The 17,978-nt window shown below is 49.5% G+C and overlaps 1 protein-coding gene across 3 annotated transcripts in view; it reads left to right on the plus strand.

Moving 5' to 3' along the window:
* ST3GAL3 (ST3 beta-galactoside alpha-2,3-sialyltransferase 3) overlaps nucleotides 1-17,978 on the plus strand; it is a 215,402-nt gene that overhangs the window by 175,959 nt on the left and 21,465 nt on the right. For all 3 annotated transcript variants that reach the window (XM_088835219.1, XM_088835220.1, XM_088835221.1), the window contains 4 exons: nucleotides 12,679-12,773; nucleotides 16,214-16,277; nucleotides 17,162-17,257; nucleotides 17,550-17,736. In XM_088835219.1, the coding sequence (XP_088691345.1) occupies nucleotides 12,679-12,773; nucleotides 16,214-16,277; nucleotides 17,162-17,257; nucleotides 17,550-17,736 (442 nt within the window). The remainder of the gene's footprint in view (nucleotides 1-12,678; nucleotides 12,774-16,213; nucleotides 16,278-17,161; nucleotides 17,258-17,549; nucleotides 17,737-17,978) is intronic.

Here is a 17,978-nt window from a genome sequence, read left to right on the forward strand (position 1 = left end):
CCTCCTCCCAGTCTGTATTCACATTTCACCTTTCTCGTGAAGTGAACCCTGACCATCCTGTTCAACACTCAACTGCTCCTATAAACCTTGCCATACCTTTTTCCCCCACAGTGTTTATCTTGTTCTAATTTACTAAATGGGGCTTCCTTGGCCACTCAGTGAAGAATCCGCCTGCCAATGCAGAAAATGCGGGTTTGATCCCTGGGCTGGGAAGATCCCCTGGAGCAGGAAATGGCAACCCACTCCAGTATTCTGCCCTGGAAAATCCCGTGGACCTAGGAGCCTGTCAGGCTACAGTCCATGGGGTTGCAGAGTCTGACACAACCGAGTAACTAAGCAAGTACACACACATGTGAGAGAATAAGCAAAATGAACAAGATAATTTTAAATGGTGCTGAATGTTTATGAAGAAAATAAAACAAAGGTGAGTGATAGAGACAGGAGGAGGAAACCCACCCTCAACAGAGGGGTTGAAGAAGACCTCTCTGAAGAGGTGACATTTGAACAGAGATCTGAATAAAAATGAAGAGCCAGCCTTGGGAAGGTCCACAGGGGTTCCAGAAAGGTCCAAAGGCAGGAAGACGTTTGTTGTATTCAAGGACTGGATGGAAGGCCAATATGTACTGTTTCGGGGTGAGTCAGGAGGAGGACCTGAAATGAAATGAGAGGCAGATGAGGGAGATTAGTCATGGACTGTGGCTTGGTTTTGATCAGAGGCAGTGGGAAGGTTTTAGGCAGAGGAATGTCCCTATGTGGTTGATGATTTAGGAGTATCCTTCTGGCTAGTCTAGGAATGGAATGGAGGGTCCAGGGTGGAAGCTGGTCACTGACCGCTGGTCACAGGGTGATGATTTGGGTGATTTGGGTGGTAACAGTGGACCCAGAGATTAGTGGGTGAAAAGGATTTACTGATGAACAGATAAGAGATAGACAGGAAAAATAAATGAGTCAAGAATGACTCCATCCAAATGGCAAGATAGAGGATTGTTTATAAAAATAGGTATTTCTTTTGGGAGAATGTGATGATCTGGGCAAATGGGACTAAAAAAGCAAAGAATGACTCCTAAGTTTTGCTTGATCAACTGCCTCTGCCTGACCTCTCCTTTCTCCTCATCAAAGCCAGAAATTCCACCCTTCCACCACGGTCCTGTCCATCACTGACATCCCCACCACATCTTTGAGTTCTGTACCCTTCCACCACGGTCCTGTCCATCACTGACATCCCCACCATATCTTTGAGTTCTGTACCCTTCCACCACGGTCCTGTCCATCACTGACATCCCCACCACATCTTTGAGTTCTGTACCCTTCCACCACGGTCCTGTCCATCACTGACATCCCCACCATGTCTGTCACACTCCTGCGTGCCTCTAGCTCACCTCATACGACAGGGTCCAAACTTGATGGAACTGATCCAGCCACTTATTCTGCTTCTGCTTCCGGGTTGCTGAACTGTTAGCAGAGACGCATGAATGCACGAATCGGTCCCACTGTGGCATCCTGGTGGAGAGAGAGGTCTCCAGACTCTCCCAATGTTCAGCACTGCTCAGTAACCCCATCGCTGGTTGACTTACAGTGATGGCTCCAAACCTCTTCAGTCACCACAGCTCACACCTTCACATCCATAACCCTTAACCTCAGAGATGCCCCAGAGAAATGCGGTTCCCCCAGCTCCCAACACACCTAGCAGAGAAGCTACCCTCACCTGCTCCCCCGTTTCCCAGGGAAAAGTCAGTTGGCCCTCTGTGTCCCTTCCCTCCTACTCTGACCTGGTCCCCTCGCCTCCCGGGGCCTCTCCGCTGCTGCCCCTCTGTCTCTCGTACCGCATCCCCCGTCTTCTCTGCTAGCTCCTTCCCCCAGTATAAGCAGGCTCGGTTCTTCCCCCTCCTGTTTTACTCGCCAGCTCCCAGTCCGTTTCTGTTCTCTCCTCCACTACCATGCTTCTGTAGAAATGACCTTCTCTCCCCGAAAGGCTCTCACTTCTCTCCCTGCGCCACCCCCGTGGTCTGCTTCTGTCCTCTCTCCATCCCTGAGTGCAGGCGTCCAGTGACTTTCGTGCATCCCTGAGGCCGTATGATAAAATATGGATGACACTGTGCCATCCATGAGGCTCTTGTGAGGAGGAGAGAGGAAATAGGATGACAAGCATACAACACTTCAGACAGTGTCTAGAATACTGCAAGAGCTCAGTGACTGTAAACTGCTGCTATTACGGTTGTCATCTGTCATATGTTTCACTGTTGCCTCTGTGTGTGATTTGCTGCCTCATCCATCATCCATGAAGCCAGGACTCTGAGCTGTACTGTCATATTCCCAAGGACTAGCATGGTACCTGGGATAAGCTGGGGCTTAGCAAGTATTGGAGAGCTGGAGGGCGGTCACTGGGGCTGGGATTGTGTCCTTGGGCTCTGGGTTACGTGGCCTCTGTGGACAGTCTGGCCATCATCCAAGCTCTGACTGGGGGAGGTGCTCTTGCCTCTTGTGCTTCCCAGCTCGTGGTCCTCTCCTCACCTCCCCATGCTCCCCTCTTCTTACCAGGACATTGGGCCCCTTCCCTTCCTCCTTGGTCCGTGCTGGGTACAGTCTGTCAGCAGAGTCGGGGAGCCCTGTCAACAGCAGTCCAGGCACTGCCCCGTTGAGGGCCTCCTTCAGCACAGGCCTCCCTGCCTGTCACACACATCATGCATGTGGCTCCAGCCTGTCTGGACACAGATGTGGCCAGAGTCCCTACACAGGAGGGGCAGCAGCTGGCAGCATTTCCGAGCGGAGGGGTTTGCTAGGAAACAGTAGGGACGTCACTGGAAGCCTGGACATCACTTTGGAGCAGGGGGTCAAAGTGCCCATGAGGAGCTGCACAAAGCCACCCTCAGAGCTCCACACGTGAGCAACTCAGCCTGCACTGGCCCATGGGGGCCCACACTGTGGAGCCGCTCACCCCAAATTCTTTTCCCTCTTCCAGCCGGTGGTCATTTACTGAGCACCTGCTGCATCCTGGCCATGTGCTGGTGGGGGGAACAGGCATGTTAGTGTGCAGTCAGTGCCAGGAGGGTGCACAGAGAACACTGGGGACCTGGAGAGGCTCCTTCAGCCCCATATGGCTCAGGGAAGACCCGACCTGTGCAGAGGCAAAGATACTGGAGTCGGGCTCAAGAAGGAGCAGAAATCTGATTGAAGGGGAAGACAATGTCAGGCAAAGGGCACAGCAGGTGGAAAGGCATGGAAGTGTTAAAGAGCCTGGCAGGATCTAGAATCTCTAAGTTGTTGGACATGGCTAAAGTTTAGGGAAAGGGAGGAAAGGAGAGGGAGTATCTGAAGTAGGAAGGTCAGCATAAGGAAATTAGATCACAGTCTGGGACTTTGTACACCAGACTAAAAAGCTTAAACTTTATCCTCAAGTAGCTGTTGTAGTTGATAGAAACCTATACCAAACTAATTCAAGCAAAAAGGAAATTGATTCATTTATATAACTGTTATGTTCAGACTGAAGTCCCACCTGGACTAGGACTCAGTGTTTTTCTCCGTATCTTGGCTCCGCTTTCCCTGGGCTTGACTGTTCTGCAGACAGTTCCTCTGTGTAACCACAAAAGATGGCTCCAGCAGTTCTAGGCCCACAGGTGACAAATTGTTTCTTTCTTAAAGGTACAGATAGTAAATATTTTCAGCTTTGCAGGCTATGTGCTCTCTGCCACAGCTACTCAACTCTGCTGACACAACATTAAAGCATCCATAAACATTATTAAGCAAATGAATGAGTGTGGCTGTGTTGGGTTTTTTTTTTTTTGGTTGTGCTGGGTCTTTGTTGCTGCAGGGGCTTTTCTCTAGTTGCATCAAACAGGAGCTACTCTCTATTTGTGGTGTGCAGGCTTCTCATTGCAGTGGCTTTGGCTTCTCGTGTTGTGGAGCACGGGCTCTAGGTGCATGGGTTTTAGTATTTTGGCTCATGGGTTCTAGAGCACAGATTCGGCAGCTGTGGTGCATGGGCTTAGTTGATCTGAGGCATGTGTGTTATCTTCCCCGACCATGGGTAAAACCTGGGTCTCCCACATTGGTAGGCAGATTCTTTACAACTGAGCCACCAGAGTAGCTCTGTGAAAGTGAAAATGTTAGTTACTCAGTCATGTCCTACTCTGCAGCCTCAGGGACTATAGCTCACCAGGCTCCTCTGTCCATGGAATTCTCCATGGCAAGAACACTGGAGTGGATTGTCATTCCCTTCTCCAAGGGATCTTCCCAATCCAGGGATCAAACCCCGGTCTCTTGAACTGGCAGGCAGATTCTTTACCACTGAGCCACCAGGGATGCCCTGTGGCTGTGTTTTAATAAAACTTTATTTATACAAACAGGCAGCTGGGCCATGGTTTGCACAAGCCCTGTTCTAGGCTAATGCAGCCTTTAGAGCTCACTATCTCAGAGGAAAAGAGAAAAGAGAGACTCGCATATCCCTTAGTGTCCAAATATTAAAACCCAGAGAAGAATCTGATTCATCCTACTTGGGTCACGTGCCCATTGTCAAGTCAATTACTGTGGTTCCAAGAGGTGAAGTATCTTGAGTGGTCGGTCTATTCCATGTGCCCATTTGAGCAGCAGTGGGGAGTCAGCTCAACTAGGACCATATGGAATAAGAAGTGGGTACTTTACAGGAGAAGGAGAAAGGAACACAGATATCCACTGCAAGGTGCCAACAAGAAAGAGCATGAACTGAGTGCCCCAAGGTACCAGTGATGATCCAGCTTGAAATTGGTCCTGACACCACCTCGGGGCATCAGGTGAACCCCTGCAGTGCTGACGCACACCCTGCCCTGGCCTTTTCCCTCTGTGCAACGCCTGCTCCTCAGCTGCCTTGTACCCAATTTGCACCCAGTCAGAACACACTTGCCCGCTCATTCCTCCCTCACGCTGCGCCTGCCTGGGTGGGACTAAAGGGCAGGTCACTGGGTGAGGGCCAAGCTGAACTCCCCTGCCCTTGGGGGGTGCTGCTCTGCTCTGGCGGCCTCAGCAGTCTCTCTCTTCGCCTTGAAGGGAGGGTCGCTTCTGGTTCTCTTCCCTCCTGAGCCTTTGTCTGCACTCCCCTTCTCCTCAAATCAACACTTTCCCCATCATGCTCCATGCGCGCACATTTGCTTATCTTTCAAGGCTCAGCATCTCCTTCAAGACTCTTCCAAACCCTCAGTTAGTCTGAGACCTTTATGTTGTTGTTGTTTAGTCACTCACTCATGTCTAACTCTTGTGACCCCATGTACTGTAGCCTGCCAGGCTGCTCTGTCCGTGGAATTCTTTAGGCAAGAATAATGGCGTGGGTAGTCATTCCCTTCTCCAGGGGATTTTCCTGAACCAGGGATGGAACGCAAGTCTGTTTGCACTGCAGGTGGATTCTTTACCGTCTGAGCCACCAGGGAAGCCCCACCCTTATTCCCTATTCCAAAACACAAAATGTGCAGACTTTTTTTCTTATGGTTATTTGTTTGCCTGTGTCTACCATTAGCTCCTGAGGGGAAGGACCAAAGCTAGCTTACCTTAGGTCCCCAGCCAGCGCTCAGCCCAGGACCTGCCACCAAGCAGGCAAGCAGTTGTTGGATGGGGCTGCCTCTTCCAGCTCCAGCTCATCCTGCATAGGGTTGGAGGCTGCCGCTTCGTGCTTGTGTTTGGTTGGTTGGTACCTGCTGTTTGTCTTCCCTGGCTCTTCTTGCAGGACATAGATCCACCTGTCTGGCAGATTCACGACCTTTTCTCCTCTAACTCCTTCTCTTCCACGGGACCCATTCATGTGGGTTAGCAGGAGAAGTGACAGCAGAGTGGAAGCCGGACAAGGCATCGACCAAGTGCTCAACTGGCTTGCTTGGGCATGTACCAGAGTCTGACAGTGCAGGGCCATTTATGGTGGGGCTGCCACAGCGAGATCCCAAACGAGATCAGGTAGATCCTAGAGAACGCGTGCCCCTCTGCTTTGTCCACCCCTTCGCTCCCCAGAGCAGGTTCTAGAAAGGAGGATCTCTGGGGTTTGGCTTTTACCTCGTTGGATGACAGTCTCACCCTTTTGGCCTATGGCTGAGTCTGGCAGACTGCTGTGCTGTGGCCCCTGGTGTCAGGACCCACTCCTGGGCTCTGCCTTCCTTTTGTCTCCCAGGCTGCTTGGGCTCTTCATCCTTACTGTGAGAAATGACCAGAAGGCTGGTCACCCAACCCAGTAGGCACCGATGGAGGGCCGAAGCTGTGTGTTGCCTTAATCCAGAAAGCCCACATCTGGAGGCAGCTTTCTCTGCTGGGTTGGTAGGAACTAGGAGGAAGACCATGCTCTGGGTCTGCTGGCGCCCATAAAGAACCACTCCCCTCCTTGTTAGTGAGACCCAGTTAACTTCCCTGCTGGTCTCTGGGCACAGGCTTGATGTTCCAGGCCTTAGGAAATGGTTTAGGTGGGTGAACCAGGACTGGGGACGTTCACTTCTACACTGCACCTCTGCCACACTGCTGGGCATTAAATGAACTGGAGAGTCCTTTGTACGTGTTGGGGGTAGGGAGGTCCTGGGTTACCCATCCTGGCTGGCTGACTGACCAATATGCCGAGTTCATCATCCTCTCTCAGGTTATAGGTAGGTGGGCAGGGCAGCCACATGGGTCCTGGGATTCCAGACTCGCTATGAGAGGCACAGGGGGTCAGACCCACCCTTAGCATGTGCCCTCCTAGAGTCCTGAGTCTCCACTTTACTATGCTCTACGGTCCAAGAAGTAAAGGCGCGCAGATCCCAGTGCAGCTTCCGCCTCCTCATTCCCCTGTTCCTTCTCACGCACTCACACACACCCTCCTGAAACCTGATCTCAAGGCTGCTTCGCGTGCTGGGGTTCTGCAGAGCTGGCGGGCTGGGGCCTGTCTGCTGGAGCCTGCCCCACCCTGCCCCACTATCCCCTAGGCCAGGGCAAGCAGGTCAGGCATCCCACAACCCTGCTAGTCTGGCCAGTTATTCTGCACCTCAAGGGCTACCTCCACCCTGGCTGGGTCCCCAGACTGGCACTGGTCTCTGGACAGAAGCCCCGGAATTCTCCTCCAGGTGTAGCATGGGGCTTTGCCCAGACCACCTGCACAATTAACACAAACACACGCATACACCACCTTTACCATCACCCCACCCCATTTCCTGTTGTTTATGGCCCCCGGCTCAGGTTCCAAGGCCTCCGCAGGCACTGAGCCACCTCCTGGGGGCTGAACAAAGCGCAGTGGAAATCCTAGTGGAAGAGTGCAGGTCTGCCTGGGGGAGTGAGGAAGGCTGTCCAGGAAAAGCAGCCTCTGAACTTTAAGATTGAGAAGAGATTTTCCAGGCAAATAAAGAGGGAAGGGGGTGGGGTAATACAGGGAATGGTGAGAGGGCTACATTTCAGGCAAAGACTGCATGTGTAAATCCTTGACGACCAGCATGTTCAGGGAGCTACAAATAGTGCAAGGTTGATAGAACAGAACTAGTCTCAGAGGAATAAAATCCAGATAGCAATAGATCAAGGAGTGAACAGGAGATGAGGAAGCTGAGACAGAATGCCCGCCGCTCTTTCTTGAAGTCTTGCCCCGAAAGGATGGAGAGAGACTGGTAGCCTGGGCACATGGTCAGGAGGGTTTGAGTTAGTTTGTTGTCATCGTTGTTCAGTCACTAAGTCGTGTCCGACTCTTTGCGACCCCCTGGACTGCAGCACGCCAGGCCTCCCTGTCCCTCACCATCTCCTGAAGTTTGCCCAAGTTCATGCCCATGGAATCAGTGATGCCATCCAACCATCTCATCCTCTGTTGCCTTCTCCTTCTACCTTCAGTCTTTCCTAGCATCAGGGTCTTTCCCAATGAGTTGGCTCTTCGCATCAGATGACCAAAATACTGGAGCTTCAGCTTCAGTATCAATCCTTCCAGTGAGTATTCAGGGTTGAGTTCCCTTCGGATTGACTGGTTTGATCTTGTTGTCCAAGGGAATCTCAAGAGTCTTCTCCAGCACCACAATTTGAAAGCAGCAATTCTTCAGCGTTCAGCTTTCTTTATAGTCCAGCTCTCCCATCCATACATGATTACTGGAAAGACCATAGCTTTGACTATACGGACCTTTGTCAGCAAAGTGATGTCTTTGCCTTTTAATACACTGTCTAGGTTTTTCATAGCCTTCCTTTGAGGAAGCAAGAATCTTCTAATTTCATGGCTGCAGTCACCATCTGCAGTGATTTTGGAGCCCAAGAAGAGAAAATCTGTCATTGCTTCTACTCCCCTCCCCCCCACAGCATTTGCCATGAAGTGAGGGGACCAGATGCTATGATCTTAGTTTTTTGAATGTTGAGTTTTAAGCCAGCTTTTTCCCTCGCCTCCTTAACTCTTATCAAGAGGCTTCTTAGTTTCCCTTCGCTTTCTGCCATTAGAGTTAGTTTTCACGTTGCAGAGACCTGAGCTTACTGTGTGCTTAGCGGGAAACAGACAGGAGTGGGCTGAATGGCGTGATGGAGAGACCAGCTTTAATGGACCTGAGGTGAGGTAAGAAAGTAAGAAGCGGAAGGAGTTCCTGTCTGATAAGCTTGATTTTGTCTGTGAAGTGAGAGAAAAGAAGAGATGTCTGCTTAGGTAAGGCTGAAAAAGGATAGAGTTCATGGAGAGTGAAGAAGATTTGAAATAGCCACTGAGCAAATGTGAGGGCTCACCTAAGGCTCAAGTCCATGAATCGTGTGTGTCTGTGTGTGTGTTCTAGCAGCACTTTGAGTTTATAAAGTGTAAGAGTGTCAGATTTGATTAATCTTTGATTGGATTTTGCCTTATGGATGAGACAAAAGACAGTGGAACAAGAGGGTACAGCATCCTGGCAAGAGAGACTGAAGAGATCAATAGAATTCTAATAAAGAGGGAAATATAACCTGTGAATGAAGAAAGCTAAAACTCAAAACCCAGAATTAATAAGGGAAAAGATTAATAAATTGACTGCATTAAAATAATCTATTGTAAAAAGTGGGGGAGGAAGCAAGAAAACACCACAAGCCAAGTGAATAAATAAATAAACTCAGAAATTTATTTGTAATTGCATCTCAAATAGTTTATATATATAATATATCGAGAGCTTCAAAAGAGAGAGAGAGAAGATTGTTAGCTAATGCTGTGGTGGTCATCATATTGCCATGTATGTGTATGAAATCAGTGTTGTACACCTTAAACTTACACAGTGTTATATATCATTTATAGTCAATTATATCTTAATAAAGCTGGGACAAATAGAAGAAAAAGACCAGTAACCCTCTGGGAAAATGGGCAAGAGATATGAACAAAATTCACAGAAAAAGAACTGCAAATGGCCCTTCCATATATGCCGATGTTCCATTCAAAGCATAGTGAAAGGAATAAAAATTAAAACCACACCGAGATACTATTTGTCAGACTGGCAAGATTGAAATGTTTAACAGTATACTCTGTTGGGGAGGCTGTGGGGGAAATGATACTGTCATGTGTCCTGGTGGAGGGGAGTTTGGCTACGGATCAAAACTGTATATATGCCTTTTCCCTTTGATCCAGCAAACCCAACTCTAGGAATCTATTCCAAAGATACACTGGCAAACAAAAAAAGATGGATGCATGGTTGTTCATTGTTACGACTGTTAGTGGTACCTACTCTAAGAAAGACGAGAAACAACCCAGGGAACAGACTGAATAATATATATATGTGACCATAATGAGGTATCATCAAGTATATAACTCTGTCTGCTGCTGTGCATTGATCACCAGAGTATACTGAATATCAGTGAAAAAAATCAAAAAGTAAACAGTGTATATGTTAGTTTACTGAATATGGAAGGGTGTAGGAATTCACACACATATGTGTTCGCTTATCTCAAAAAAACAATGGAGGAAAAATTAAAAACTAATAAAAATGAATACTAAGTGGGCATAAAGTAACAGGATTCAGACACAAATAAAAGTTTGATTTCTCTGAATATATCTTGCTTTGTGAATTTAATTCTGGAATTCTATAGTTTTATGTCATCATAAAACAAAATTAAATTAAAATGAGGGATAAGCAAATTCTAAGACACAAAATGAAACATATGAACCTAACTATGTATTGTTGATGAAGTGAACTCAGCAGGATTATTTCAAAATAATTTTGCAAAAGCAAAATAATTTATCTGTACTTCTCTAGTGGGATATACCCTAAGCAAAGAGAACTATAAAGAAACTTTAAATCACTTTTAGTAATGATAGTGTTAGTGATAATACTGGTGGTATTATCCTGTATCTGCCCTCTGCATTTTGTGTATGTATCTATATGTGTGGATATAATATTACCATTAACAAGGAAATCAGCTTAAGAGAAAAGAGATATGAAGTCTAATGGTTTCAACATATCTTTTCATTTGTGTATCCCTGTGCATTCTATTAGGGGAATCATTTTTTATTCAGGTTACCAGCAGAATGGTTTTTCTTCTATTTACAGAGCAATATTTTCATAATATTATAAGGTGAAAAAAAGTAGTCTACAGAGCATCTAAAAAACAATATGGGAAAAGGAAAATCAGTACGGAAATATACCCAAGGTTAATTGTCTCTGTGTTGTAGGATTATGAGTATTTTTACTTGTGTGTGTGTGTGTGTGCATGCCTATTTGTATCTTTTCCCCAAAATTAGCACATATTACCAGCAGCACCAAAAATATAGGGTTTTTTTTTAGTAACAATTAACATAATGAACTTCCTAATCAGCTGGAAAGATGGGGGGAAGGGAGAAGACAAAGAAAATAATGTATTGAGATCATTTGGCTAGATCTTAGGAGATTTTGCTAGCATATAACATCCAATATCCTAGGAAGCAGATAAAATCCTGTCCATGCCCGACTGAGAAACTGCAAAACTTCTCTAAGCTCAAGCCTGACACAGAGGTGCTTGCCCCAGGCTTATCCAGGGACCTTGTGGACTCTGGCCAGGATCCTCGGGGCCTCTGGTAAAACATCAAATGTATTGATTCACTTAGACTGTGTGTACCAGGTATGAGAAACATGACTGACTCTTGCACTCAGAAGGGGAGTGAGCTGAGAAGAAAGCTAGTGTGCAGGAATGGCCCTCCCGTGCTGTCGCGTGTTGACAGCTTCTTCCTGGCAGCAAAGGATGGGGAAGGAGCAGCCCTGAAACTTTTCTGCCTCTTTCAAGTTCTCTTCAAAATCTCCCATAATGTTAGACCTCCAAGTGATTACTGCTGTGATTCCCCTTGGGCCTGGTGATTGTAACAACCGTTAGAGATGATGGGAATGAGAAATGGATGCTGAGGTTAGAGTTCGCTGGGAGGGGTGAGTTCTAACTTCTGGGCCAGGAGAGCCCCTTCCTCCAGTCTTCAGTTTTTCAGTGGGGTGACTCGGGCTGTTACAAACAGAGACAGCCACCGAGGCCTAGGCCTGTACACCTTCATTCTCAGCCAGGAAGGCCCTGAGCAGAGGTCCACATCCAGGACGTGACCAGGTGCTGGCCATCTCCAGGGCTGCCTTTTCAAGGTCTCAAAACCGGGGTGCTAGGTTCTAGTGGGGCTGTGTTGTCCAAGCACCTCTGAAGAGCTTGGTTCCTCTTGTTCTTCTCACTCTGCCCTCACTTCCTTCTGCACCCCTCTGATGCCATCCCTACCTCCCAGCCTCCCCCCTGCCCTGCCCACTCCCTGGCTTCCCAAGAAGTTCCCAAGTTTCTCTCTTCCCCTTTTCCCTCCTATCTTTCCTCCAGACCAAAATTTGCCCTCCCTGTAAGCTCCATGTCCCTCTCCCACCTCCCCGGGAGCTTGGTGTTCCCTTTGTCCTCTCTGCCAGCAGAGTGCTCAGGCGTCTGCTCCTCTGAAGCCTCTCCTCAGCCCTGCCTGCCTCTCAGCTGCTGCTGCTAAGTCACTTCAGTCGTGTCCGACTCTGTGTGACCCCATAGACGGCAGCCCACCAGGCTCCCCCGTCCCTGGGATTCTCCAGGCAAGAACACTGGAGTGGGTTGCCATTTCCTTCTCCAATGTGTGAAAGTGAAAAGTGAAAGTGAAGTCACTCAGTCATGTCCGACTAGTAGCGACCCCATGGACTGCAGCCCACCAGGCTCCCCTGTCCATGCGATTTTCTAGGCAAGAGTACTGGAGTGGCTTGCCATTGCCTTCTCCACCTCTCAGCTGCAGGATACTGCAATCCCTCCCTTCTGTCAAACCTCCAGCTCCTATGGCTGTTCACCTGCTTTGCCCTCTCACCGTGGAGTCTCCTTCCTCCTCACCCTGGGTGGTCCACCTCCCAGAATTCTCTCCCAAATTCTGTCTCTCTGCACTGGCTGTATTCGAGGAGATTTTTCTGCTCACTGGACAGCATCTCATCTCTGAATTCCCAGCTTGCAGGAACAGCGAGGACAGCCGTGCTTGTGGGATGGATGCAAGCGTGGGTAACCTGCCAGAGAGCATCCAGCTCGGGGATGTTGATCCCTGCTGAGTGCATCCTGTCTCTCTACTCTGGCAGCTGGCCACATATGGACTGGCCAGGCCCACTCCTCCAAACGCAGGCTCCGCTGAACAAGGCCTATCAGACCCCACGTAGGAACTACCCAATGAGTAGGCTGGGGTCGCCAGGGGATGCTGGAACATAGAGGCTGGCTTCCAGCAGATCCACAGTTAAGACAGATGCCAGCCAGCCCAGCAGCCTAGTGCACCCTGGGACCCTCAACAGCCCTGTTGTATTCCAGGTTCTCCAAGCCAGCACCCATGTTCCTGGATGACTCCTTCCGCAAGTGGGCTAGGATCCGGGAATTTGTGCCGCCTTTTGGGATCAAAGGTCAAGGTATGTTGGGGACCCTGCCCCACTCTATATTAACATCCTGTCTCCCAGGTTACCTCCCTGGGTCTCAGGGCAGGGCTGTACCCTCAGAAGTCTCCCTGCTGGGGACCCCCCACAACAATGCCCTACCTCCTCTCCCTTTTCCCTCTCCTTTCTTGTTTCCCACTTCTTTAGTGGACTGTTTACTCAGAGCTTTCCACTCTGCTGGGAGCTAGGTACGCAGTAGTGGAGTAGACAGATGTGGTCCTTCCCCTCGCAAAGCTCCAGTCTGACGCAGACACTGGTACTTGGGGGGCAGGACAATAAGGCCTCTGACGAGAGAAGAACACAGTGCTGTGAGACCACCCAAAAGGGGTGCCTGAGACATCCACACTAGAGGACTAGGTATGAGGGGGGACATCCCAGGGGAAATAGAGGCCATGCCGCATGACTGCCCCCAGACTCCTCTGTCAACCCCTCCTGATGTTTTTCACCTTATGTAGCCTCCCCTCCAGTCCTTCCTTATCGTGTCCAAGGCTAACCTTTCCCTCCTATACTCCCAGAACTGTCCCCTTCCATTGCCTCAGGGACCTCACCATGCAGCTCCTGACAAAAGACTTTCACATCACTGAGAGTTTAACAGTTCTGTTTCCATGTCGGATTTTCTGCCCCTGTTTCAGGGCATGGTAGATTTTTGGCTTTACATCATGCATAGAAGGATCAGATCCCAGGTCTTCCTCTCTACTAGCTGTGACCATGGACAAGTTGCTCACATGTTTTTGCTTTAGTGTTTTCATCAGTTACATGGAGAGAATAAGACCTCCATATTACGTTGTGGTCAGAATTAGATGACTGTTAAAGGGTGATATCATTTAGCTAGCAGACTCCAGAATGCCCAAACCCTCTACCCAGTCAGCCCACCCCTCCCTGAAAAGAAGACAGTGGCCAGCAAAAGGATAGTCTTGAACTGGAGCCTTGACCTTCAAAACCTCCAAGGTTGGGTTGAACCACGTGAACTCCTTTTTCATGGGTACAGGGAGCCAAGCAGCCTAACTTTTCTCATAAACCCTCACTCAAGATTCTGATCCTACCAAGCGACGAAGGGCAGGAAAGGCCAACACAGAGCCCATCATCCAGCAAGAAAAGTACCCCATAGTTTATGACCAGTCTGCTAAGGTTCCCCTCCTAGAAAACAAAAACCCAGTCCATAGCCTTGGCCTTGGTCAGTTGGCAGCAGTATGCTTTTCCTTACAGGTAGGGAAAGGAGGGGATGTGTGACCTTCCCCAAAGCCCACTGTAAGTCACTTGGTGTAGAACGTTCCTTAAAGGAATGTCACCCTGACCCTCTCTCATTCGACTTCTGGAAAGATTGCCCATGCCAGTTGTCCCCTCTTCCTCACCATTTACTCCTGAAGAATGTCCCCCCCTCCGCCAACCACCACTTCAGTGAAACTGCTCAGTGCCCCCCATGAGAGCCCAAGGATACTTTTCAGTCCTTTACTTGACCTCTTGGCTGCATCCGACCGTATTTTCTACTCCATCTTTTAAAAAAATTATAAGGTGAGAGGGTAGGGCAAATTGAGAGAGTAGCGTGGAAACATGCATTACCATATGTAAAATAGATAGTGGGAGTTTGCTGTATGTCAGCAGGGAGCTCAATCTGATACTCTGTGACAGCCTAGAAGGGTGGGATGAAGAGGAAGGTAGGAGGGAGGTTCAGCAGGAAATGGACATATGTATGCCTCTGGCTGATTCATGGTGACGTATGGCAGAAACCAACACTATATTGTGAAGCAATTATCCTCCAATTAAAAATAAATAAAATTTTTTTAAAAAAGGACAAAAAAATTAAAAGATTGTTGTGTTTAATTTTGGAGGCATCCTTTCTTTACATGAAGTATTTCAGGCTGATAAGAAAGCATAAAGGCTGATATAATGAGCACCCACATATGCTCTACTCAGTTCAGAAATAACACATGAGATACAGCTCAAGTTCCATGTAGCCTTTCCTACTCCACCCCCTGCCTTCCCCAGGAGACCAGTATCCTGGTTTTGGAGTTATGGCTTCTTGCCTGTTTATATATTTCTGCAGCCTATTTAAATATCCATTCAAAATATGGCATGGTTTTTGCATGTTTTTGAACTTTATCAACAGTATTGCATATGTGTATGTGTCTTTCAAATTGATTTTTTTGCTTATACTCTTCAGATGTGTCTGTATTGGTACAGGTTACTCAAGGTCATTCATTTTGAAACTACTGTATAGTATTCCATGTACCACATTTAATCTGTTTTCCTTTGGTGAACTTTTAGGTTGCCTCCAACATTTTGCTATGACAAACAGTTCTGCAGTGAATGTTCTTGGACATGTTTCCTTAAACAAATGTGTGACTCTTCTGATGATGTCCACCTAGGAGGAGAGTTGCAAGGTGTTTGTCTGTGCTCAGCTACATCTTTATTTGATATGAAGATGTTTCCCACTGTGGTTGTACCAGCCTACTTTCTTTAGGTCTTTATGTACATTATCTTTTTATCTTCCTAACAATTCTGCACTGCAGGAATTACCATCTTCATTTGAAAGATGAGGAAACTAGAGCCCAAAGACAGCTAAGTGATTTATCTAAGGTCACAGAACTCATAAGCAACAGAGCCAGGATTTGAGGCCAAGGTTGACAGCATCATCTGTTATACTATAATGCTCTTGTTATACCAAAGTTTGAAAGGAGAGCAGTCATCATTGCCAGAGCCAGAGAGAGGCCAAGAAGAACGAGGCCTGAATATGGTTATAGGATCTGAGAGCAGAGATGTCACAGAGCCCTTGCTACGGGTAGCCTGAGTGGAGAGCAGGTGGGCAGGTGCCAGGTCACAGGGCTTGAAGATGTAAGGTGGTCGAGACAGCCTGGCAAGAACAGGATTAGGGATCGGCAGTGTTAGAGGGAGGAAGTGAGGGGAAGGTGGTCTCAGAAAATGAGGCCAAGTGGCCTGAGCTGGGGACCTGGCTGGGACCACTTGAGCTCTTCACCATTGGTGTCCCCTCCTTTGCTTCCTGGTATCTGCTTGGTGGGGACACAGTCATCGTGTGGTCTCTGTCTAACCGGCACTCCCATTCTTGGGGAGACTGATGCCCCAGCTCCCAGGCAAGGCCCACACCTGAGGATGCATGTCGCTGGGGCCTGACTGCAGAGTTTCCAAAAGCCAGCCGAGACTGCTAAGGAAGGGCCAGGGAAGCCTGAGGAAGGAGCTGCATGCGGGTGCCGTCAGGGTTCAGACAGAGGCTTGTGCACACGCCTGTTCTCCCGCCTGCATCTCCTTTCTCAAGGAGAAAGTTAGGCCAGTGGCCCAGCCTTGTGTGCGGAGCTCCCTCCCCCACCTTAGCCCCAGGACTATGTACCTTCAGCTCATCAGCAAACATCTTCTGGGAACCCTTAAGTGACCTCTAACAGTTGCCTCCCCCCTGTCCACAGACAATCTGATCAAAGCCATCTTGTCTGTCACCAAAGAGTACCGCCTGACCCCCGCCTTGGACAGGTAAGCCATTCCCCAGCTTCCTGCCCCTCAGCTGCCTGGCAGGTGCAGAGGTACTGATGAGGCCCAGCTGGCCTTTCCTTTGTCCTGGGCAGATTCTGCAGTACACCCACACATCCACACACACACACTGGGGCGGATAAGCAGGTAAGCAGGGCGTCTGCACTGCGCTAGCCTGCCCGTTGAGTTATAAACACTTGGCGAGACATGTCAGTCCTCAGGCAGCAGAGGTCTGAGAGTCAGAAAGGAGTGTACTGGGCTGGGATCAACTTAGCAGTGGGACTGAGGGGCTGGCTGGTGGGGCGGCTGAGAGGGCTTAAATCCAGGAGGTAGTGACAGCTCAGAAGCCAACAGACCCTGGCTGGGTGAAGCCCCAGGGTCAGAGGTGGAAGAAGCAACGTGAGTAGGGCTCTCAAGTGGCTGCTGGGTGCATGGGGGCTTCTGAGTTAGGAAGGAGTACAGCCTTGAGTCCTGGCGCCCCCAGGCTCATTCCTCTGTCGTTGCTTCCCTAGCATAGCCCTCAAGCTCAGCCCACTTTTCCCTCTCCCTGAAAAGCTGCCCCAAAACCCACTAACCCCCCTGGGGAGTCTTTAACCCAGAATGCCATCTTACCAGAGCCTCCTTCCTCACTACCCCAGAGTCAGTGCCCAAGCACCTTTCACACCCACGTTTCCCTGGAGAAGAGTCAGGGGGATCTGAGAGCCCGAGTTGCCCAGCTCTCCACAGTGTGGTTCCAGCCTCTCAAAGATGCTGCTAGAGGCTCACTGATCTTCCTCCTCCATCCCAGCCTGTATCTGGCCAAGGGCATGGGGTCAGGGGCCAAAGCAGCAGGGGGAAAAGAAACCTGGTGGCCAGCTCTCCAGAGGTCTCCACCTCTGTCCCCTCAGCCTCAGCTGCCGTCGCTGCATCATCGTGGGCAACGGAGGTGTCCTGGCCAACAAGTCTCTGGGGTCGCGAATTGATGACTATGACATTGTGGTCAGGTGAGCTCCTCAAAGCAGTGCCTCAGGTACCTTTGTGTGCTGGCCCAACCCACTGGTCCCTGAGCCCATTATGAACTGTGTGTCTGTTGGACTGGAGGTCAGTGGAAGCCTCAAGGAGAAGCCAGGTTGGAGGGCTTTGGGACAGAAAGCTAGGAGGCTCCACGTGGCCTGGGCTTCCCGTCCTCTGCCCCTGGGATCTTCTGGGGTCATGGTGCCTCCCCAAACACAGGCCTGCAGACCGCATGCAGTGAGCCCAGGACAGGCTCTGCCTGACTGGGCCTGCTCTCTATAGACTGAACTCAGCACCAGTGAAAGGCTTTGAGAAGGACGTGGGCAGCAAAACCACGCTGCGCATCACCTACCCTGAGGGCGCCATGCAGCGGCCTGAGCAGTACGAGCGCGATTCCCTCTTTGTTCTCGCTGGCTTCAAGTGGCAGGACTTCAAGTGGTTGAAATACATCGTCTACAAGGAGAGAGTGGTGAGCTCCCTGCGCCTCGGCTCCTCCCCTTCTTGCTCCGGCCCTGCCCAGCTTCCACGTCAGCCCCTTCCCCTGACCCGGGCAAAGAACAATAGGAACCTTTCAAGAGAAGCAGTAAGGACCAGATGCAGTCAAGGGGCAGAGAGGCCAGGAGATGCCAAGGTCGGCCCAGACTCCTGGAGCTGATGTGCCTGCCATCTGCTGCCTGCCTGCAGAGACTCAGGCTCTGGTCCTTCCTCGGC

This window comes from Moschus berezovskii, chromosome 4, assembly GCF_049115385.1.
Source record: "Moschus berezovskii isolate FMDL1 chromosome 4, NW_MosBer_1.0, whole genome shotgun sequence".
Classification (NCBI taxonomy): Eukaryota; Metazoa; Chordata; class Mammalia; order Artiodactyla; family Moschidae; genus Moschus; species Moschus berezovskii.